The sequence below is a fragment of the Eriocheir sinensis genome, chromosome 62 (genome assembly GCF_024679095.1).
Source record: "Eriocheir sinensis breed Jianghai 21 chromosome 62, ASM2467909v1, whole genome shotgun sequence".
NCBI lineage: Eukaryota > Metazoa > Arthropoda > Malacostraca > Decapoda > Varunidae > Eriocheir > Eriocheir sinensis.
In genome coordinates this window covers 1,876,102-1,899,739 of record NC_066570.1, presented here as the reverse complement: position 1 = coordinate 1,899,739, position 23,638 = coordinate 1,876,102, and the positions used below count along the sequence as shown (strand labels likewise).

General features: G+C 39.3%; 1 protein-coding gene across 1 annotated transcript in view; it reads right to left on the bottom strand.

Annotated features, from left to right (window-relative positions):
* The window catches only part of LOC126986540 (hemicentin-1-like), a 202,535-nt gene that overhangs the window by 75,988 nt on the left and 102,909 nt on the right, over positions 1 to 23,638 (bottom strand). The window contains exon 6 of the mRNA XM_050842807.1: positions 6,241 to 6,392. Within this exon, the coding sequence (XP_050698764.1) occupies positions 6,241 to 6,392 (152 nt within the window). The remainder of the gene's footprint in view (positions 1 to 6,240; positions 6,393 to 23,638) is intronic.

The window sequence follows — 23,638 nt, the reverse complement described above, 5'->3', positions numbered from 1 at the left end:
TTTCTTATTCCAATTTATAACTAACTAAGCTTTTATTCGTTCCTTTTATTTTCTGGTTATTTCTTTTCATTAACTTTTATGCCTGTCTTTTTTTAGTGCTTTTCTTATTCCAGTCTATAACTAACTAATCTATTTTTTTCCTTATATTTTGTAGTTATTTTTATTTATTAGCTTGTGTGTTCGTCTTTTTGGTACTTGTCTTATTTCAATTTATAACTAACTAATCTATTCTTTCCTTGTTTTTCCAGTTATTTCTTTTTATTAACCTGTATGCTTGTCTTTTTGGTGCTTTTTTATTCCAATTTATAACTAACTAAACTATTCTTTCCTTATTTTTCCAGGAATTTCCTTTTATTATTTCTAAGCTCGTGTTTTTGGTGCTTTTCTAATTCCAATTTATAGGTAACTCATCTATTCTTCCCTTATTTTTCCAGGTATTTCTTTTCATTACTTCTATTCCTGTCATTTTGGTACTTTTCTTATTCCAATTTATAACTAAGTAATCTATTCTTCGTTCCTTATATTTTCTAATCATTTCTTTTTATTAACTTGTATGCTGTCTTTTTGGTGCTGTTCTTATTGCAATCTATATCTAACTAATCTATTCTTCGTTCCTTATATTTTCCAGGTATTTCTTTTTATTAACCTCTATGCTTGTCTTTTTGGTGCTTTTCTTATTCCAATCTATAACTAACTAATCTATTCTTCGTTATTTATTTTTCTAGTTATTAGTTTTTATTAACTTCTATGCTCGACTTGTTGGTGCTGTTCTTATTCCAATCTATAACTAACTAATAATTTTTTTCCATATTTTTCTAGGTATTTCTTTCATTAACCTCTGTGCTCGTCTTTTTAGTGCTTTTCTTATTCCAATTTATAACTAACTAAGCTTTTATTCGTTCCTTTTATTTTCTGGTTATTTCTTTTCATTAACTTCTATGCTGGTCTTTTTGGTATTTTTCTTATTCCAATTTATAACTAACTAATATATTCTTTGTTCCTTATTTTCAAGCTATTTCATTTATTAACTTGTATGCTCGTCTTTTCGGTACTTTTCTTATCCCAATCTATAACTAACTAATCTATTCCTTCCATATTTTTCCAGGTATTTCTTTTTATTATTTCTATGCTCGTCTTTTTGGTGCTTTTCTTATTCCAATTTATAACAAACTAATTTATTCTTCCCTTCTTTTTCCAGGTATTTCTTTTCATTATTTCTATTCCCGTCATTTTGGTACTTTTCTTATTCCAATTTATAACTAAGTAATCTATTCTTCCTTCCTTATATTTTCTAATCATTTATTTTTATTAACTTGTATGCTGTCTTTTTGGTGCTGTTCTTATTGCAATCTATATCTAACTAATCTATTCTTCGTTCCTTATATTTTCCAGGTATTTCTTTTTATCAACTTGTATGCTGTCTTTTTTGTGCTTTTCTTATTCCAATCTATAACTAATTAATCTATTCTGCGTTCCTTATTTTTCTAGTTTTTTGTTATTAACTTCTATGCCTATCTTTTTTAGTGCTTTTCTTGTTACAATTTATAACTAACTAATCAATTGTTCTTTCCTTATATTTTCTAGTTATTTCTTTTAATTAACTTCTATGCTCGTATTTTTGTGTTCTTTTCTTATTCAAATATATATCTATTCTATTCCTTGTTCCTTATATTTTCTAGCTATTTCTTTTTATTAACTTGTATGCTTGTCTTTTTTGGTGCTTTTCTTATTCCAATTTATAAGTAACTAATATATTCTTCTTTCCATATTTTTCTATTTACTTCGTTTTATTAACTTCTATGCTCGTCTTTTTGGTACTTTTCTTTATTCCAATCTATAACTAACTAATCTATTCTTCGTTCCTTATTTTTCTAGTTATTTCTTTTTATAAACTTCTATGTATGTCTTTTTGGTGCTTCTCTTATTCCAATCTATAACTAACTAATCTATTCTTTCCTTATTTTTCCAGATATTTCTTTTTATTAATTCGTATGCTCGTTTTTTGGGTACTGTTCTTATTCCAATCAATAACTAACTAATCTATCTCTGGGCTCGTCTTTTTATTGCTTTCCTAATTACAATTTATAACAAACTAATCTATCCTTCGTTCCTTATATTTTCTATTTATTTCTTTTATTAACTTCTATGCTTGTCTTTTTTGGTACTTTTTTATTTTCAATCTATAACTAACTAATCTATTCTTTCCTTATATTTTTTTCATTGGCTTCTATGCTCGCCTTTTTGGGTTCTTTTCTTATTCCAATTTATAACTAACTAATCTATTTGTCGTTCCTTATATTTTCTAGCTATTTCTTTTTTATAGTTACTAAAATCAAGTTAATAAAAAAAGAGATGACTAGATGAACAGGTTACTTAGTTATAAATTGGAATAAGAAAAGTACCAAAAAGACGAGCATAGAAGTTAATGAAAAGAAATACCTGGAAAAATAAGGGAAGAATAGATTAGTCAGTTATAGATTGAATAAGAAAAAAACAAGCAGTAATAATAAAAGAAATACTAGAAAATATAAGAAAATAGATTAGTTAGTTATAATTGAATAAGAAAAGTACCAAAAAAAGACAGGCATAGAAGTTAATGAAAAGAAATAGCTAGAAAATAAAGAACGAAGAATAGATTAGTTAGTTATAAATTGGAATAAGAAAAGAACCCGAAAAGACGAGCATAGAAGTTAATGAAAAGAAATAACTAGAAAATATAAGGAAAGAATAAATTAGTTAGTTATTGATTGGAATAAGAAAAGTACCCAAAAGACGAGCATACGAATTAATAAAAAGAAATATGTGGAAAAATAGGGAAAGAATAGATTAGTTAGTTATAGATTGGAATAAGAGAAGCACCAAAAAGACGAGCATAGAAGTTAATAAAAAGAAATAACTAGAGAAATATAAAGAAAGAAAAATAGATTGGTTAGTTAAAGATTGGAATAAAAAAGCACTAAAAAAGACAGGCATAGAAGTTAATAAAAGAAATACCTCGAAAATAAGGAACGAAGAATAGATTAGTTAGTTATAGATTGCAATAAGAATAGCACCAAAAAGACGGGATACAAGTTAATAAAAAAATAACTAGAAAATAAAAGGAACGAAGCAGAGATTAGTTAGTTATAGATTGGAATAAGGAAAGTACTGAAAAGACGAGCATAGAAGTTAATTAAAAGAAGTAAATAGAAAAATATGGAAAGAAGAATAGATTAGTTAGTTATAAATTGGAATAAGAAAAGCACCAAAAAGACGAGCATACAAGTTAATAAAAGAAATAACTAGAAAATAAAAGGAACAAAGGATAGATTAGTTAGTTATAGATTGGAATAAGAAAAGTACCAAAAAGACAAGCATACAAGTTAATGAAAAGAAATAACTAGAAAATATAAGGAAAGAAAAATAGATTAGTTAGTTATATATTGGAATAAGAACAGCACCAAAAAGACAAGCATAGAAGTTAATGAAAAGAAGTAAATAGAAAAATAAGGAACGCAGAATAGATTAGTTAGTTATAGATTGGAATAAGAAAAGCACAAAAAAGACAAGCATACAAGTTAATAAAAAGAAATACCTGGAAAATATAAGGAACGAAGAATAGATTAGTTAGTTATAGATTGCAATAAGAAAAGCACCAAAAAGACGAGCATAGATGTTAATAAAAAGAAATGACTAGAAAATATAAGGAACGAAGAATAGATTACTTAGTTGTAAATTGGAATAAGAAAAGCACTTCTTTCGCTGCATTCATCGTCAACAAACGAAAACCCTTATGCATTATCCCAACTACAATAAAAAAATTACTGATGAGTGCCCGAAACACACACACACACACACACACACACACACACACATATATATATATATATATATATATATATATATATATATATATATATATATATATATATATATATATATATATATATATATATATATATATATATATATATATATATATATATATATCTATATATATATATATATATATATATATATATATATATATATATATATATCTATATATATATACTGCTGAGAAAAACGATGATAAGTAAACCGTGTTATAAACATTTCGGAGCTGTCTTGTGAATTAAATCCATCACCTTTCCTTTATGTTTTATTTTGTCGAGTTTAGATAAGTATAACTGAGTTGCGCAATTACTGCTGAGTCCAACGGTACCAACTAAAGTGGTCTGTCGTGAATAAGAGACGAGTTATGACGAAGAAAATACAAGTGTGTAGCGTCACGGCGGACATGAATGGCATGTGAGTGAGGGAGGGGTGCAGCCAATCACAGGAGCCGTAACAAACGCTGCCTAGATGAACAGACTCCGTGAACACACTATACTACTACTACAACTACTACTACTACTAGTACTACTACAACCACCACCAACAACAACAGCAGCAGAAACAAGAGAAGCAATGAAAACATACGACCACTGACAGAGGACGGGAAGGGAAAAAGACTGGGGGTGAAAGTCAAGAAGGAAGGAAGGAAGGAAGGAAGGAAGGAAGGCACAAGAAATAGAAAACACTGCTCTTTTATTCTCCTTCCTCTTCGCCTAACACCGCGCTTGTCTCTTTGGCTTTAACCCCACACCAATCCTGAAGGGAGGGAGGGAGGAAGGGAGTAGAGGAAGAGGATGGGAATGAAGGAACAGAGGGAAGGGGGAGTGACGGAGAGAGGGATTTAGATGTTAACGGATGGTAAGAGAGAAGTAGGAATAGTGTGATAGAAGGATGGAAGGAGGGATAGAGGAAGAGAACGAATAAGTAAAGAGGATAGCAGGGAAGAAAGAGGGAAGGATGGATGGATAGAGAGAGGGATTCAGAGGGTAGCGGATTGAGAGAGGAGAGATAGTGTGATGGACAGAGGATAGCATGAGGGAGGAGTGGAACAGAAGTAGGGAGGAGATAAAGGGAGGGATAGAGGCATGGAAGAAAAGGATGGAGAGAGGGACAGAGACGGTAACGGTTGGTAAGAGAGAAGGAGAAGCAGAGGCAGTGTGATGGACGAAGGAAACGATGAAGGGAAGAAGAGAGACAGGAATAAGAGATGAAAGGGAGGCAGGGAAGGAGGAGTTAGCTGGACGTGAGGGAAGGAAGGGAAATAGGAAACCAGAGACTGACAGCAACACGATACATGCAAACGGTGAAGGAAATATATCAAAAGAATAAATCTAATCCTAAAAAAAGAAATGTAAATATAAGAATCAAGCACAAGGTATAATAATATTCAAACAGCAAAAAGAAAAAAATACATGAGACAAAAAAGGTTTAATTATAATGTCAAATATAAGTAAAAAATATGTGAAAAAGAAAACAATAAAAATGTCGAATAACAATGGATAAAAATGAGAGCGTGGTCCAACTTTTTGTGTCTGGGCGGAATAAATTGTACGGACGCACGTGAGAGATTTACACAGCTAGCAATGTGACAGATTTACACACACACACACACACACACACACACATATATTCACGGAACTGTACAAGATCAGAGAAGCCATCCCTTTGTGTGTGTGTGTGTGTGTGTGAGAGAGAGAGAGAGAGAGAGAGAGAGAGAGAGAGAGAGAGAGAGAGAGAGAGAGAGAGAGAGAGAGAGAGAGAGAGAGAGAGAGAGAGAGAGAGAGAGAGAGAGAGAGAGAGAGAGAGAGAGAGAGAGAGAGAACGAAAGAAATAGAAAGAGAGAGAGAAACCAAAAGTGATCTACCTATTTCGGGAACAAAAGAACACAGAAAAAAAAGGAAAAAAAAAAACAGATAAAAAAGAGATATAGAGAGGAAGAGAAAGAGAGAGAGAACTAAACGCCACTAAACCTACCTCTGTCGGGGATGAAACAACAGCAAAGACAACAAAGAACAAAGAATACACAGAAAAAAACACAAAAAACAGAGAGAGAGAAAATGAAAGAGGGCGAGAGAACACAAGTGATCTACCTGTCGGGGTAAAACAACAACAAAAAACACCAAAAACAGAAAAAAATAGAAAATACCACACAAATAGCAAAAAAATAGAATAAAAAATAAACAAAAAACAAAAAGTGAACGAATAATATATAAAAAAAACGAACAAAGAAAAAAAACAGATAAAAAGGAAAGATTATCAGCGAGAAACACTAGTGACCTTACCTGCGTCGTCGGTATAAACAAAACAACAAAGAAAACGAAATAAAAGCAAAAAAAACAGGTAGATAAAGAAGCACACATTGAGAGAGCGCACGCGTGACCTTACCTGTGTCGGGGGGGCCGGGAGCTGCCTGCCTCGGAGCCACCAGGTAAGGGAGGCTGGGGGACGTGACCCGCCTGCTTCGCACACCAAGTCCTGCGTGTCGCCCTCCCGCAGCGGCGTGCTCGGCCCTCGAATCACCACGTCCTCCGGCGGGACTGTGCGGGGCGGGGGAGGGAGGAAGAGCATAGCGTGAGTACCTGTTTGCATATTCCATGAAGGCGAGGGAGACGTAGGGTGGGAGAAAGCCAAGAAGGGAGGAAAAAAAAAGGGAGGCTTGGGGGGCTGGGAGATAGGAAGATACTGGAAAAAGTGGAGAAAAGAAAGGGAGGAAATGGAAAAGTGGGAGATAGGAAGATGGAGGTAGGACGGAAGAAGAGAAAATGAGGGAATGGAGGCGATATTTAGAAGAAGGTGAAAAATAGGTAAGAACGGAGGAAATCTGGGGTTCTTGAGGGGATGGGAGATAGGAAGATGGTGGAAGGAGGAGATAAAAGAGAGGAGAGTATGAAGGAAGATGGGAAGAAGGGCAAAATATAACATAAGGTTCAGGGAATGGTGGGGATGAGGTTGGTAGATTGAGATGGAGGAAGGACGAAGGAAAAGGAAAGGATGAAATGGAGGGGTGTGAGCGGAATTAAAAATGGAAAGGAAGGGAGGAAATAAAGGAATGTTGCAGGGAGACAGAGATGGAGGAAAACCGAAATTAAAAGGGAGGAAATGAAGATAGAGAGATGAAGGAAAAGGAAGGGAGATAATTAAGAGTTGGAACTTGGAGAAAGAGAGATGGTAGAAGAACGAGAGAAGAATAACGAAGAGAATAAAGGAATGGAGCTGGAAGAGAGATGAAGGAAGGGAGAGAATAAAGACGAAGAGATGGGAGATCGAAAATGGAGGCCAACAAAAATAAAGAAGGAAGGGAATATAGAGGTAAAGGAAAGATTTATAAAAGACGGAAGAAAAGGAGAGAGTGACGAAACTGAGATGGGACATGGCACAGGAGAGAAATGGAAATACGGAAAGAGGGAGACGATAGAGACTGCGAGGGGAATAGAGACGAGAGGAGGGAAAGATATAACCAAAAGGAACGGAAAGTAGATTAAAAGAAAGAAGAAAAAGAGAAAACGTTAGGGAAGGTGAAGGAGGAGTGGAAAAATAAGCTATGCGGAGAGAAGCGAACAGAGAAAAAGTAAAAGAAATAAAAAAGAGGAGAACGGCAGGGAGACTACAGAAAAGGGAAAAGGGAGAGAAAAAAAAGGAAACAACAACTTACACAGACAGACACAGACACACAAACAGACGCCTCTCTGCATGTCCCTAGAGAGTGAGACAGAAAAAAAAGGAAAAAGGAGAGAAGAGAACGGTAAGGATAGGAAAGAAGAGGGGATCGGAAAAGCGTTTCTATGATAGAGGAGAGAGAAAGATGAACATGAAGAAAGGACATAAAGGAGACAGAGGAAGGAATAAGGAGGGAAGAGGAATGAATGAAGGAAGGAAAGACAGATGGGGATAGAAAGGATGATGGGGAAGGAGACAGAAGGATCGATAAGGAAAGAAGAGCAGCGAAAATGAAAAAAGAGGGAAGGGAAAGACTTGGGTGAAGGGAAATAGGAAAATGGAGAAGGTAGGCCAGAGAAACAGACAGAAATACAGTAAAAACAGAGAAAGAAAAGCGAACGACTGATAAAAAGAAAAATGAAGAGAAAAAGGTCGGGTAGGGTTAAAAAAGTAGGAAATCCAGGGAGCCAGAAAGACAAAAGAAGAAACAGACAAAGAGGGAAAGAAAATGTATGATAAAAAAGTAAGGAGGAAAGTGATTGGCTAGGGTTGAAAAGTAAGAAAACCAGGAAGCCTTAAGAGACAAAAAGAAAGACAGAGGAAAATAGACAGAAAACCAGGACGCCATAAAAGAGAAAAGAAAAACTGGAAAACAGACAAAACAAAACAAAACAGGAAACCATAAAAGAGAAAAAGAATGAGAGAGAAAAATAGACAGAAAACTAGGAAGCCATAAAACAGAAAAAGAAAAACGGGAAAATAGACAAAAACAAAACAAAACAGGAAACCATAAAAGAGAAAAAGAATGAGAGAGAAAAATAGACAGAAAACCAGGAGGCCATAAAAGAGAAAAAAGAAAAACAGACGGAGGGAAAACTAAAGAAAAAATGCAAAAAAGAGGAACATGGTTAGGCAGAGTTAAAGAAAAAGGAAAAAAATAATAAAACAGGAAGCCAAAAATACATAAACACAGAAAAAAACAGACAAAGAGATGGAAAGAAAAATAAAGAAAATGAAAATAATGAAGGAAAGCGGTTCGATGAGGTTAAAGAAAAGTAAAAAAAACAACAAAAAAACGAGAATCCAGAAATATAGAAAGTCAATCCAAAAAAAAAAAAGATGAAAAGAAAAATAAAGAAAATGAAAAAAATGAAGGAAAGCGGAAAACAACAAAATGAAGCCAGAATTACAGAAAGTTAAAGTGAAAAACAGACAACCACATACGGAGAGAAAAATAAAGATAAACTGAAATGAAAATGAGAAAACGTTTGGGTGAGTTGAGAGAATTAAGAATGTCAGGAAGCCAGAAACAGAGAGTCCAAACAAAGGGGAATGTACGCAGCATTTCCATATATTTACAAGGACCATTCATCCCCGCTCCAGACAAGAGGAAGGAGGAAGGAGAGATATGTATTCAAGTCGACGTTTTACGACATTACAGGCATACAAGATTTACTTCTAGACCGAGAGAGGAAAGGAAAAAAAAAACCACGATTACTTAGACGAAAACTACTTGATATACCGTCGAAAGATAGATAAATAGGTAGATACGTCCATAGATATAATAGATAGACAGGTAGGTATATAGATAAATAAAGATAAAAGAGAAAAAAGAAAAAAAAAGGGGAGGAGAGAGAGAGAGAGAGAGAGAGAGAGAGAGAGAGAGAGAGAGAGAGAGAGAGAGAGAGAGAGAGAGAGAGAGAGAGAGAGAGAGAGAGAGAGAGATAGAGAGAGATAGAGAGAGAGAGTGAGAGAGAGAGAGAGAGAGAGAGAGAGAGAGAGAGAGAGAGAGAGAGAGAGAGAGAGAGAAACTGCAAGGTAATGGAAAAGAGAGAGAGGACGGACAGGCAGATGGACGGCTTGGCAGGGACAGAAAAATATGAAAGACGGAAATAAGAGAGAGAGAGAGAGAGAGAGAGAGAGAGAGAGAGAGAGAGAGAGAGAGAGAGAGAGAGAGAGAGAGAGAGAGAGAGAGAGAGAGAGAGAGAGAGAGAGAGAGAGAGAGAGAGAGAGAGAGAGAGAGAGAGAGATACAATGAAAATTAAGTTAGCGAGTAAGAGTGACGGTCGGCAGCTGGACCAAACTTTAGTTGTGTTATTAGAGAAACTCGAGGCACTTAACCTGTTCCAAGGAGTCCCCTGACCTCCCTCGGGTGCCCTCGGGGAGACAGGTCACGGAGGGAGAGGAACGCGCACTGGAGAGGACAGGAGGGAAAGTGCAAGGAGGGGAGGGGAGAAACGGAGGGGACAAGGCGCAGGGAAAGGAGAGATTGGAGATGAAGAAAGATGATTGGAGAGAACAAGGAAGGGAGTGAAAGGAGAGGAGTAACCAGAGAAAGAAGCGAAGGGAGAAGAGGAATAAGAAACTGAAAAGACGTTGGAACGGAGAAGAAGAGACAATGGGGAGGACAAAGAAGGGAGAGCAAGGAGAGGAGAAAGTGAAGGAATAAGAAATTGAAAAGGACCTTGGAGAGGGAATAAGAATGGGCACAAGGAGAAGAGGAACTACAAATGGGGAAGGACGTTGAGAAAAACAAGAAAGAAACTGGAAGAGGACAAGGAAGGAAGGAGGAGGAACTGAAGGAACAAGGCACAGGTAGAGGAAGAATAACATAACACATGGAGAAACACGTTGGGAGGGGAGAGAAAAGGAAGATGGGTTTAAGGGAGCGGAGAGCAAGGCTGTTAGCGAAGGAGAAATGCAAAGGGAGAAGGAAAGACGAGAGGTAAGGGATGGAGAGACGGGGGCTGCAGGAGAGGAGGAAAAGGAAGGGGAGGGGAAGGGGGACAGAACGTTCAAAATGGGGAAGAGGACACAGTTAGAAAAATGGGAAGAGGAAAGAAGAAGGGAAAGAGTTAAGGGAAGGTAAGGAAATGAAAGAAAGAGGAAAGAAGAGAGAAGACGAAAAGTTGAAAGACGGCTATGGAAGGAAAGAAATAAGAAGAGAGAAGAAGGAAAGAGTTGAAAGAAGGTTATGGAAGGAAAGAAATGAGATAGAAAAAAAATAACATTGACAACTTCGGGGTCAGGGAGGAGAGCGTTGAGGGAGGTGTATGGAAGGAAAGAAAAAGGGGAGAAAAACACAGATTGGGTGAGAGAGAGAGAGAGAGAGAGAGAGAGAGAGAGAGAGAGAGAGAGAGAGAGAGAGAGAGAGAGAGAGAGAGAGAGAGAGAGAGAGAGAGAGAGAGAGAGAGAGAGAGAGAGAGAGAGAGAGAGAGAGAGAGAGAGAGAGAGCAGAGCGAGAGAGAGAGAGAGAGAGAGCAGAGCGAGAGAGCAGAGAGAGAGAGAGAGAGAGAGAGAGAGAGAGAGAGAGAGAGAGAGAGAGAGAGAGAGAGAGAGAGAGAGAGAGAGAGAGAGAGAGAGGAAGGGTTTGTAAGGGAAAAAAAGCAAAATAGTAAAACATGAAATAGGAGAAAATTGGGACATGTAGGAGTGAGGAAAACGAGGTGGGAGAGAGAGAGAGAGAGAGAGAGAGAGAGAGAGAGAGAGAGAGAGAGAGAGAGAGAGAGAGAGAGAGAGAGAGAGAGAGAGAGAGAGAGAGAGAGAGAGAGAGAGAGAGAGAGAGAGAGAGAGAGAGAGAGAGAGAAGGGGGTGAGAAAGAATGGAAGGGAACAAAGTGGATAGAAGAGAGAGAGAGAGAAAGAGAGAGAATGGAACATGACCAAAGGAAAGGAGAGCGGGGAAGGGGAGGAGGAGAGCATGAAAAGGAAGAAGTGGAGGGAAAATATAGCATGCAAAAGGTAGGATCGAAGGAGGAGTATTAAAGCGAGGAAAAAAAGAGCAGAAAGGGAGATATAAATATTTAGGGATGGGAGGAAGGAGAGGGACGTGAGAGGAGAGGAAAGTAGAGCAAAGGGGAGGCACGGAGGGGAGGAAGTAGAGGAGAGGAGAGAGGTAAATGGGCGGGAGAATGGAGATGCAGGGGAGGGACAAGAAGGGGACAGAGAAAAAAATATTAAGGCGGAAAAAAATGATATCTTGACGAAGCTGATAAAAAGAGGAGCTTGTATTGGGGACGCGAGAAAACGAACGAATAGACATGTAAGGAAAGGAGAAGGAGAAGAGAAGGGAGGGGAGGGGAGGGAAGGGGACAGAAATGAAGTAAGAAAGACTGTAGAACCAGAAACCTAGACGAAGCTGGGAAAAAAAAGCGGTAGAGAGGAACTTGCAAGGGATGTGACGAAGGAAAGGAATGGCCGAAGTGGGAGAAAGGGAAGAGTTAGACAGAAACCTTTAAAAAGAAAAGAGAAAAAGAGACGGAACCAACAAAGAAAGGACAGGTAGGAGAAAGGGTAGCATTAGACAGAGTAAGATTTGCTAATAAGGACGGGAGAACCAGAAAACTTAAAAGATTATATAAGAAAGACGGTTGAAATGACTTTGCAAGAGATGAGAACAAGAGAATAGGAAGAGACATGAAGATAAGTTTGCTAATAAGGACAGGAGAACCAGAAAACTTAGGATTATATAAGAAAGACGGTGGAAATGAAGTTTGCTAATAAGGACGGGAGAACCAGAAAACTTAAAAGATTATATAAGAAAGACGGTTGAAATGACTTTGCAAGAGATGAGGACAAGAAGAATAGGAACTTGAAGGAAACATGAATGATAAATCGACAGAAATATGGACCAGAAAGAGAGAGGAAGAAACATGACGAAGAACTCATCGGAAATATATAGAGACAGTGCCAAGGAAGGAAATATGGACAGATACGTGACAGATAAGAACAAGGGCTGGATGACGGGGCATTGGACAGGAAAAACCGACGGAGATAATGACGAATATAGGAACAGTGACAGGGACGAGAAGGAAGGTGGGAGGGATATATGGGCGTAGACAGGGAGAAGGCATGAGACAAGACGGGGATGTGGATAAGAAAAGGATAGATATTGACGGCAAAGAGACAGACACGGAACAAGAACTGAACGAAGATACAGACAGAGGAGGAAGAAAAGGACGAAGAAGAGGGATATTTAAACCTGGTAAGGAAGGAGACAGAAAACTAGACAGGGATGTGGAGGAATGAAGGATGAATAAAGACGGGAAGTAGACAGAAAGGGAACAAAAGATGAACGAGAACATAGACAGAGTCGGAGACGAAGTGGAGGAGGAGGAGGAAAGGAGGAAAAGGGACATATTCACATGGCCAGGAAGGATTCAGAAGACGGGGCGGGGAAGCGGACGGGGAGAAAGACGGAAAAAGAGAGACGGCTAAGAGGATCGGAAAAGGGGAAGGAGACGCAAGGACTGTCCCTCCAAGGTCGGTGCCCGGAGCAGAAACAACAAAGGCGGGATCTTCTTGATGAAAACTCCAGCGAAATATTTTTAACGGAGAGGAGATGACGGATATTTGCTGCGCGGATATTGATCTTTCTGTGCACGTCAGCCTCGCGTGGGGCCAGCCGGGCGGAGGATGCTGAGTGTGCTGATGGACTGCTGAGCCTGCACCCCCGGCCCGTGCAGGCGTCACTCAGCCCTCAGCGCTCCGAGCCGTGTGAAGCGAGGCGAAAATATGTGATTAATACGTCCGCTTTTTTGAACTCCGACTTCTTTTGCCTTTCCCTTAACACGTCACGTCCGCGGCGATTGGCACGGATCCGGCTTTCACTGGTAGCCTGATAACATATAGTCCCAGGTCCTTCTCTGCCTCTGTGGTGGATAGTGGAGTGTTTCTTATGTGGTATTGGTGTGCTGGATATCCTCTCCCATGGTGCAGGACTTTTCATTTTTCCTCATTGAATTGTAGCAGCAACTTTTTGTTCCATTCCTGTAGCTTGGTGATGTCTTCTTGGAGGAAATCCGCGGTCAAGGGTGGCTGCCAGTCTGATTTATCAACAATTTTTATCGAAGGGAAAATGTGATATCACTCTCCGGGAAGGTCACCGCTATGCCGGTCTTTCACTCCGATGCGAGGGTTTCAATTTAATACCCGACTCCATGAAGTATAAGGCTACGTCGATGCTCCTCGGTGCACGCCAGACGTCCTATACATAACATTACGACGGCGCGCTTTGGTGTCACCGGCGTCAGGAAATTAATGTTAGGAGGCAGAGAAGAAATACCACTCGTTACCCCGCCAGCAAAATGTTAGTATGTCATTGCTTCCTGGCGCGGGGTCTGGTGATGTCGGTATTCTAAAGCGCTCTCTTCTCACATCAACGCTTTCCTTAGGTCGAAAAGGAGTTTAATCGGGTTCTTGGGAGTGTTTTTTTCAGGTTCATGGTACAGAAGAAGGGTCAGACTACCACCAGGACCATATAACTACCCCTGGAAATACCCCAAACTCCTACGAAAGCCTTGTCCAATACATGCACTTGGGCGGCGAAGTGTTTAAGAATACGCGTCTCAGCTCGGTATTATAAGACAGTTTCGCTTCACACATCAACAATTTCTAAAGGTCAAAGAGGGGGTCAATCGGGTTATAATGAGTATTTCTTCAAGTTCATGGTTCAGAGGAGGGGTCAGACTACCACCAGGGTCATAAAACTACTCCTGGAAATGCCCCTAAGCTTCTACGAAAGCCTTGTCAAATATATGTACTGGAGCGCCGAAGTGTTTTAAAATACAACCCTTATGTCGGTATAATAAGGCGCTTTCGCTTCTAACATCAGCTATTTCTAAAGGTCAAAGAGGGGGTCAGTTGGGTTCTAATGAGTTTTCTTTTAGATTCAGAAGAAGAGTCAAACTGTCAAATGCCCCTAAGCTCCTACGAAAGCCTTGTCAAATATGTGTACTGGAGCGCCGAAGTGTTTTAAAATACAACCCTTAGTCTTCCCGGGAGTGTTCAAGCTGATTTTATGGGGTGCTGGAAATGGCCTTCAGTCAAGTACAATGTAATATGTTGGGGCAGTATGGCGTTTGGCGAAGCTTTAAAAAGAATATACACGACAACTGCATACTCATGTGTTATTGGTCTCATGTTCTTCTTTTGAGAATTAACAAAACAAGTCATCGAATAACGTTTCAGCTCACGTAATGATGATGCATTAAATGTCTTTGCAACCAAATCGTAAAAGTCCTGAGCAAGCCAACTCAGACTCAAGGCGCGCTGGGCTGCCTACATCTAAATAAATTGCAATTGTGTTCGGAAAACGATATATTTCCATGCTAACTCTTCTCAAGCAAGGCAACCGCCCTTCACCAGCACTGAATATCAACAAAACTATAAACGTCTTGAGCAGTCCGAGCCCCGAGGAATCATCTTCAAATATAAGCCCTGACAACGCAAGCGAGATTTCCTATGCATCAAGGATTCTACCGTGTACAAAAACAACTGTGCATGTTAAAACAGAAAGACGTTCATCTTATTGTTTCCATTAATGGCTCAACAAAGTCAGGGTTCTATAAAGAATTACATACATACATACAGACATACGAACATACACACAGACAGACAGGCACACACACACAAAAAAAAAAAACATGAACCGGAAGAACAAAATAAAAAGTGGTAAAACATTTCCCATTTGCGTGATTATACTCAACATTTTGTACAACGCAATTCCGTAATATTTTTCCTCATTTGCTCCTGTTTTTTGTGCGTAATATTCCCGCGGCCACTAATGAGAGCACGGCAGCGTCACGTCCAATTACTTCCTTCTGTCGCCGCCGCCGTCACCAGTGGGCAGGGACAGCGGCGACCAGGGAGGGGGACCATAGCGATACAGACCACTGGAACTCAACAAATGAATACGTTGAAGGGAAACTATAAATGGATAGCCAGTAGAAATGCTTAATACTATATAAAAACTTCAGTGTATGAGTTTTAGTCCTCTCTTTGTGGCCTCTCATTCCTTTTTCTTTTGTTAGAGCAGCGTATAAGGGGCTTCTATGATGCTATTTTTTATTTTTCCCCTTGCGCTGCCTCACTTGCCGTAAAAATTAATATCCCGCACATCTTTTAGGTCGGTATTGCAAGACATTTTCGCTTCTCACATCATATCTTTTTAAAGGTCAAAGAAGGGGTCAGTCGGGTTCTCATGTGTGTTTCTTTAGGTTTAACCCGGTAGCAGCGGGGATCATGTTTCTTAAAGGCCCCTCTAAGCGAGAAAAATGAGTAAAATTCCACTCACACAAACCATTTCATAATATATATCAACGCATTTGTGATCAGATTATGCATCATCTATTTTTGGGGATTTATATCATGGCAAAAATTTAGCCTGTCGCTGCTACACGGTAAAGCCACACATTTGGCCCGTCGCTGCTACCGGGTTAAGGTACAAAGGAAGGGTCAAACTACCACCAGGGTCATAAAACTACTGGAAATGCCCACAACTCCTGCGAATGCCTTGTCAAATAGGTGTTTTTGAGTAACGAAATGTCTTATAATACGACCCTAAGTTAGTGTTTTCTAGTGGTGTCAGTTAGGGGACCACGGCGATGTGAACCACAAGAACGGAACAAATTATTAAATGGGAAGATAAATGATATAAGCGTATAACCAATAGAAATCCTTAACGATAAATGGATAACTTTCAGTGTATGGAATTCAGTACTGACAAAGATGTGGGGTAGCTTATCTTTGTCAGTTAGTTATTATTTGTTACGAGTTAAGTAATTGTGAGGATTAGACCCATGTTCTTAATGTTCTTAAGTATTCTGGGCCTTCACACACTCAAATTCGATAAGGCTTTCGTGGAGGTCACTGAGGGCATTTCCATGAGGAGTTTTATGAGCATTGTGATAGTCTGACAGGGCGATAATTTAATATTTTAGCAGCGATGAATTACACATCACCTCAGTCCTGGGTATTGTTGCTTAAGTTGTAGTAAGTTTGCTGATAAATATTCATCTTAAGTTATCAAGTGAATTATTTGCACGTATACGAAACGCTGCTAGTCTATATTTCGACTAAACGACTTACTATTATTATCCCCCGTTATTGAGTGTTACTGAGGTACTGTTGCCTCCGTATCTTTATAGTAGTGTAGTTTTTATTATATATATATTTCCTTCATGTTACAGTGGGTGGGGCGAAACTGTACAAGAAAAACTGCGAACCTGGAGCTCTTAAAATATACACAAAGGTGACAAAACGCGGTGATAAAAAGAAGGGATAGAAAAATGCGTTAAAAAGGTCATCAAAAAGGGTATGAAAAAGGCGTTAAAAAAGGTGGTAAAATAAGATTGTAAGACGGCGGAAAAGCGGTGAAATTTTGGCTCCAGCGATGTCATGATTTTGCCTCCCTGAAAGAGTGAACGTTGCTGGCAGGAGGAAAGACAGACCAAGTAAGTTAATTGACGAGGAAAACAACTTAACAATACAAGACAGATTAATTCGTTAGTGAAGTATTGAGCAGGAATTAAGGATGCGTATTATTGTGATTGCTCTTGTGAGAATAAACAATATATATCTATCCTTCCTTCTATCTGTCTACATCTATTTATTTATCTATCATTTTTCGTCTATTAATCCTGCAAGTAGATATTTGAAATTTTATGTATGAGCTGTGGGCAAAAACAAATATCTATTTATCTATCTACCTTTCTATTTGTCTATCTATCTTCCTAATGCCTGAATATAGTTTTGAACGTAAATATAAATGGTGGGCATAAAACGTCTATCGATTTAGCTATCCATCTACTTATCTATCAATCTTTTTATCTATCTCAATCTTGCCATGATTGGAACTGAAAACTGTGAGCAATCTATTTATCTATCTCAATCACATCAGTATTTCTACAGTTTTTAATATAATAATAATCTGTGGGCAATCTATTTATTCATCAATCTTTTCTGTATTGTCAGTATGCAGTTTTTAAAGTAAATGTAAACAGCAAGCAAGACGCATCAATATATCTCTCTCTCATTGCTTCATCATCATGCCTTTGAATGCCTCGCACCGATACCAAGAACTAGCGAGGGGAGGAAGACGTATCTCCTCTGTCACCGGCTGAGCTGCTGGAGGGAGGGAGGGGAGACGGTTCAAGCAGAAGAAATTACAAAGATGCCTCAGTAATTCTTTCCGTGAACACAGCTGGGCTAGTTACGGTTTTTACGCTCCAAGCAGCTTTGTATATCACGCCTGTCTCGGGGTCCTGACAGCATATTTTCTCTCGCCTCGTGAAGCGGAGGCAATTACAATAATGGCTTAACCTTTTCTTGTGAGCATCTGACGGCGACTGCTGAGTTTCTTATGGGTTTTTGTGTATTCCCAAGCAGTTATAAATACCTCAACAAGTACTGGAACGTATAGAGGCTCGTATGTTAGCGGATTATGTACGAAGGATTTGAAGCCGTGACAGTGTTATCTTGTAAGCCAGTGAGGTGGGGGTTGTTTTACATTATCAGGCAGCCACGACGCGTGTCTCATAAGTGTGAAGAAGTGTGTGCTGGCGGCTTCCTTCCTTCCTCTCGACTTCATCAGCAAAGTAATTACAACAATGGTTTAGCATTTTCTTGTGAGCACCTGACGCCCGCTGCTGAGTTAGTTAGTGTTGTCGTTTTCGTTCTCATGCAGGTGTGTGTGTGTGTGTGTGTGTGTGTGTGTGTGTGTGTGTGTGTGTGTGTGTGTGTGTGTGTGTGTTGACGCATGGAAAACGTATAATAAGCTGTAAGGATATTAGGATGTAATATTATATACTGGCGTGTAGAAGCCTCTATGTATGCGAGTTTCTTTTTCCACGTAAATCTCTCCCCACTCAGGATTGTTGCTAACGGAAATGAGATCGTGCTCGTCCCCGCAGGATACACACTTTAGAGTAATTACCAATAATTAATAAGAACAATGCAGGGTGATGGCAAACAAAGAGTTGTGCCATCACCCTGCATTGTTTTTAACCTAAGAAAATTATTTGAAGTGCCTCTCTGGCTCATAATGTGATACTTCTTTCGGACAACTATTATTCTCCTAGGAAAACATTTTAAAGGGAATTTTCATGTGTTTTTCTAGCCCTTGGTTTGATGTGTTGCTCGTCAACTTCAGTCGATCTTTTTGGAGCAAAATACGTAATATTGTATTATTGAAATTAACAACCACCTAATAACTTATTCTGTAAAACTTGCAGTGTAAAGACATCCAGATATTTAAACAATTCATATATAATTACTTTCTATTATGATATGAACGTACGTTTATTTTCCTTTAATTGACTTTCTTTCACTGAAGCATTACTCGTTATATATATATATATATATATATATATATATATATATATATATATATATATATATATATATATATATATATATATATATATATATATATATATATTAATTAAACAATGCCTTCAACATAATACCAGTATGATATTTGTCAGAAAATAATCAAATTTATAATGAAGTAAACTTTACAATCGTTTTCAAGCTAAAGGTAACGGCAACAAAATATAAATGCAGAATAAAATTCAGAAGTACACAAGCTGTAAAAAGAAATATAACACCTGGAGGCAGAGGTGAACCTTGTATATTATTTTCAGGGTAAAGCTGACAGGCGAGGACGGAATACAAATACAGAATACAGGCGGCACAGTGGAGAATAAAGTGCAGAATAAGAGTTGTAAAAATAATAAAACACAAAATAGGAGTTGTAAAAAGAAGCATAAAATCTGGAGCCAGAGGTGAACGCCATACGCCTTTTTCTTTATTCAAGCCGGAGCTGTCAGGCCGGGAGGAGAGTCTTAATATAGAAACCGATACTTTATGACGCACCTGCCCGGGAAAGACGGCGGCGGACACGATTCCCGCCGCGTTACGACACACCGGCAAGTATAACCTAACAACGTAAGCTGGTAACGTAATGCATGGTCTTGGGAGCAGCGAGCGTCGTAACAAAAAAGAGAAAACTACTGAAGGACTGCGCGACATAATGAGTTTTGTACCTAGGAAGCAGGAAAGTTAATTTGGAAAGGTGGAGCGTGGAACTTTTATTATTAATTTTGCTCGTAATTCCGGAGTCACGTGACCTGTTATGTGGAAACGCGCCATTTTTGGGTGGGCCTGTGCGTGTGTGTGTGTGTGTGTGTGTGTGTGTGTGTGTGTGTGTGTGTGTGTAATTCCACCTTGCTTTCTAACTACCTCTGCAACCAACTATATCTGCAAACGTCTATTTATAATCGTTATCTACTTTCTTATCTAGCTTTTTATCTACTTAGCACCACCAATACAACCTGATCAACCAACAACATATCATCATCACCACCATCGTCATCATCACTACCACCACCACCACCTGAGAAACATCAATTAACCCCACCACCTCATCATCACCAAATCAACACCACATTAACCACACAGTCAACCTTATTTAGTTCACCTCAATTAACCAACAAGTCCACGAGGTAAAAATAATCAAAAAAGAAAGAAATGTCAGAAAAAAAAATTGCACTGATCCAATTTTGGCAACATTTAAAATCAACAATAAAAGCTGATCATCGAAAAAAAAAATAAATAAACGTGTTGAGCCATTTTTACCAAACCTTCAAATAAGAGTGAACGGAAAACGGGAAGAAGCACATCCGGAACAGAAGAAAAAACGGGGATCAACAGACAGACACACAGTTGCAGTGGCTGGGTATCATCGGCCAGGACAAAAAAAGAACAAACAGACGGAGACACGCACAAACAGACACACAGTTGCAGTGGCTGGGTATCATCGGTCAGGAAAAAAAAAAAAAAAGAACAAAACAAGAAATCGACAAAAAAATACAATAAACGGGGAAGCCAAAAAGACAGGAACAAACAGAGAAAACAGCCCCAAAAAATCAATAAACAGGAAGGAAAAGAAAAGAAGAAATCCACAAAAACAAACAAAAACAAACAAACGGGAAGACAAAAAGACGAACAGACAAAACAAAACAAAAAACAATACAGGGGAGCCAACAGGGACAGGCCCAAACAACAGCAGCAGCAGCAGTAGCAGTGGGCGGGTATCGTCGCGTATAATGCCCCCATCGCGTGAACAATCATTAGGTTTAAATACATTCCCGCGAACCATTCACACGCGAGGGGAACGAGAGACACGAGCCGTTCTCTCTCCCTTCCCCCGCGCCGGCCGACCCTCACTGCCGTTTTATTTTTTATTTCTCTCTCTCTCTCTCTCTCTCTCTCTTCGCATTACGGCAGCGTTTTTAGTGCGGCGTTTGCTATTTTTCGCACGATGTTGTTTTGACTATTAATGAACAAATATTTTCATTGTTCAGTTTCACTCGGATTTTTGTATGTAGGTCGCCCGGTTTTTATCGTTTGCCGTGTAACGTTGTGTAGCGCAGACGTACAGACACAAATATACAGAAACGTGCAAATCATTTATGCACACTGACATAAACGGACATAGATACACATGAATGCATACATACAAAGACATATACCAAAATATTCATGCGAGCTAACACAAACTGGATGAAAATATGTATAGTCAGATTGGTTCATGTGCACTGTGCCGCCGCGTCCTTCACACGTGCATAAAAATACACACTCATACGCCTTAACAGACATGCAAACAGATCAAACAAATGCAAATCAATAGATGCAGAAAGCGGAAATGTTACTGGCTGCTGAGCTCCTATTGCTGTTTACTTATGAAAGAATGCTAAGATGCACGCGTCATCACTTCAATTTCTTTTACAACAAAGGCGGCGGCTCAAGGGCAACAAAAAGAGTGTAGAAGAAAAAGCCCGCTACTCAACGCTCCCACAACAGACAGAAGTAAAGAGTGGCCAAAAAAGAGGTTAATTTCGGTGATAAGATGCACGCGTCACCTCTGCAATTTATTTTACAACAAAGGCGACGGTTCAAGAGCAACAAAAAGAGTGTAGAAAAAAGGCCCGCTACTCAACGCTCCCACAACACACAGAAGTAAAGAGTGGGCAAAAAAGAGGTCAATTTCGATGATAAGATGCACGCGTAACCTCTTCAAAAATACATACATACACATACACACGCGCGCTCACAATGTATCTTTTGAGACTACCGGCGCGCAGACTGAACGACAGACTTCTGAAAGATTCGTATAACTTTGGTAGGCCGCCCTCACCGCCCTAATACCTATCGTCGCTTGTCTCAAAGTGTTTAGGCGAGAAAGTGCTCTGATATTTTTACGAGTCAGTGAACATGGAGTCAAGTATACGCAGAAATATACATACATACATACATACATACATTTATAAATATACTTTTGACATTGTATCCCATTGTACTTTCAAAACGAACGAGTTGCATTACATTTACCGCTGGTCTGTCTGCTTTAACCGAAAATATATGATTAAATGAGTAAATAAATAAATAAATATATAATTCTAAACATGGAAAATTACCCATTATCCCATTGTACACTCGGAATAAATTACTAAACAAAAAGCATACAAATACATACAAATAAACAGAGAAAATTACCATATGTTACATTGTTAGGTCGGAATAAATTAATAACAGAACAAACAAATGAACAAACAAACATAAAAATTACCGTATATGTAAATTTACACAACACACTTTCCTCCACAGCTTCATTACCATCATGCCCTTGAGCCCCTCCCGGTGTGTGTGTGTGTGTGTGTGTGTGTGTGTGTGTGTGTGCGTGTATGTGTGTGTGTGTGTGTTTAACCTGTATACTGTGGTCAATAAACTATCTATCTATCCATCTATTTATCTATCAGTCTATCTATCTGTGTGTGTGTGTGTGTGTGTGTGTGTGTGTGTGTGTGTGTGTGTTCATCCTGTGATCCACCCCTGTATATACCTGTTGCCTTCTGCCGCTGTGCCCCGTGTCCCGTGTTGCCGTGCGGGGGTGTGTTGCGCCGCCCCTGTCCCGGGTGTCTGACATTGTCTCTCCCTGCAATACACATTCACGGCAGCACGCGACATGGCATAACACAGTGCGGCCAAACGTGCGTCGGGTTCTGTATGCGCGGCCACCGACCACCTCCATCACCTCCTCACTGCTCTACCGGCCGCGTCCTCCTCCGCTTTGCCCGTATGTCTCTCTTTCTGTGTATGTTAATCTTTTGGTTCCTTTAGTATTTTCTCAGTTTTTTATTTAATTTTGTCTCTGTGTCTGATTTGCTACATTCTACTTCTCCTTCTCCTCCTCCTCTTCCTCCCTGCTCTCCCTTCCTCCTACTCTTCTCTGCCTATCTCTCCCTCTTTCTGTCTATCAATGTCTCGTTTGTCTCTGTATTTTCTTATGTATTTTCCTACTTTTTATCTTTCTTTTTGTCTGCATGTGTCTGTTTTGCTACGCTCTATCCCCCTCCCTCCCTCCCTACCCCCCTCTCGCCTCCTCCCTCAATCTATCCTTTTCTAAATTACTTCTTTTGATTGCTCTCCCATCCTCCTCCACATTCGTTCTTTTCTAGTATCAATATTCTCTCTCTCTCTCTCTCTCTCGCCTTCTTCCCCGATCTCTTCTCTTCTAAATTACTACTTTTGACTCCTCTCCTATCCTCCTCCACATTCGTTCTTTTCTAGTATCAATATTCTCTCTCTCTCTCTCTCTCTCTCTCTCGGCCCTGTCAGACAGTATAAATAATGGAGGAATATTTACGATAGTTTTTTAGCGATGATCTGCCAGTTAGCGAGCACAGGCCAGCGAGTCAATTCCCGAGTTATTCCATTATTAAAGCGGCGGGAGATGAAATTCTTCGCCAGGGTATTCGTTAGAGTTTCACTGCGCTACGTCAGCCGTCGGTTTCAATTTGCTACACTTTTTTTTATATTCATTTTACTATTATCATTCCCGTGGGTCATGGTTTTTGTATTTCATTTTATCCACGTAGCTTTTGGGGGAGATTGAAAGTGTGGGTAAATATTAATGAAGGTTTTTATGTGTTTTATTTTGCCTACCTCGCTCGCGTCACCCTCGCTAATTAGCTGTTGAGGTGCGTGAGTGTTTTAGGCTCTCATAACACGTCTGTCTATCTGCCCATCTGTCTGTCTGTCATTTTTTTGTCCATCTTTCTATTTCTGAACTCTGGAAATCACACCAACGCACTGTTCTACCCCACTCCTACACACACACACACACACACACACACACACACACACACACACACACACACACGCACACACACAGGTTTGACGCAAGGCCCAGGAAAAGAGAGTTAGTGCGCATCTCATTTATCAAACTGCAGGTAATGTTCACCTGACCCAGAGGAGGAAGAGGAGGAGGAGGAGGAGGAGGAGGA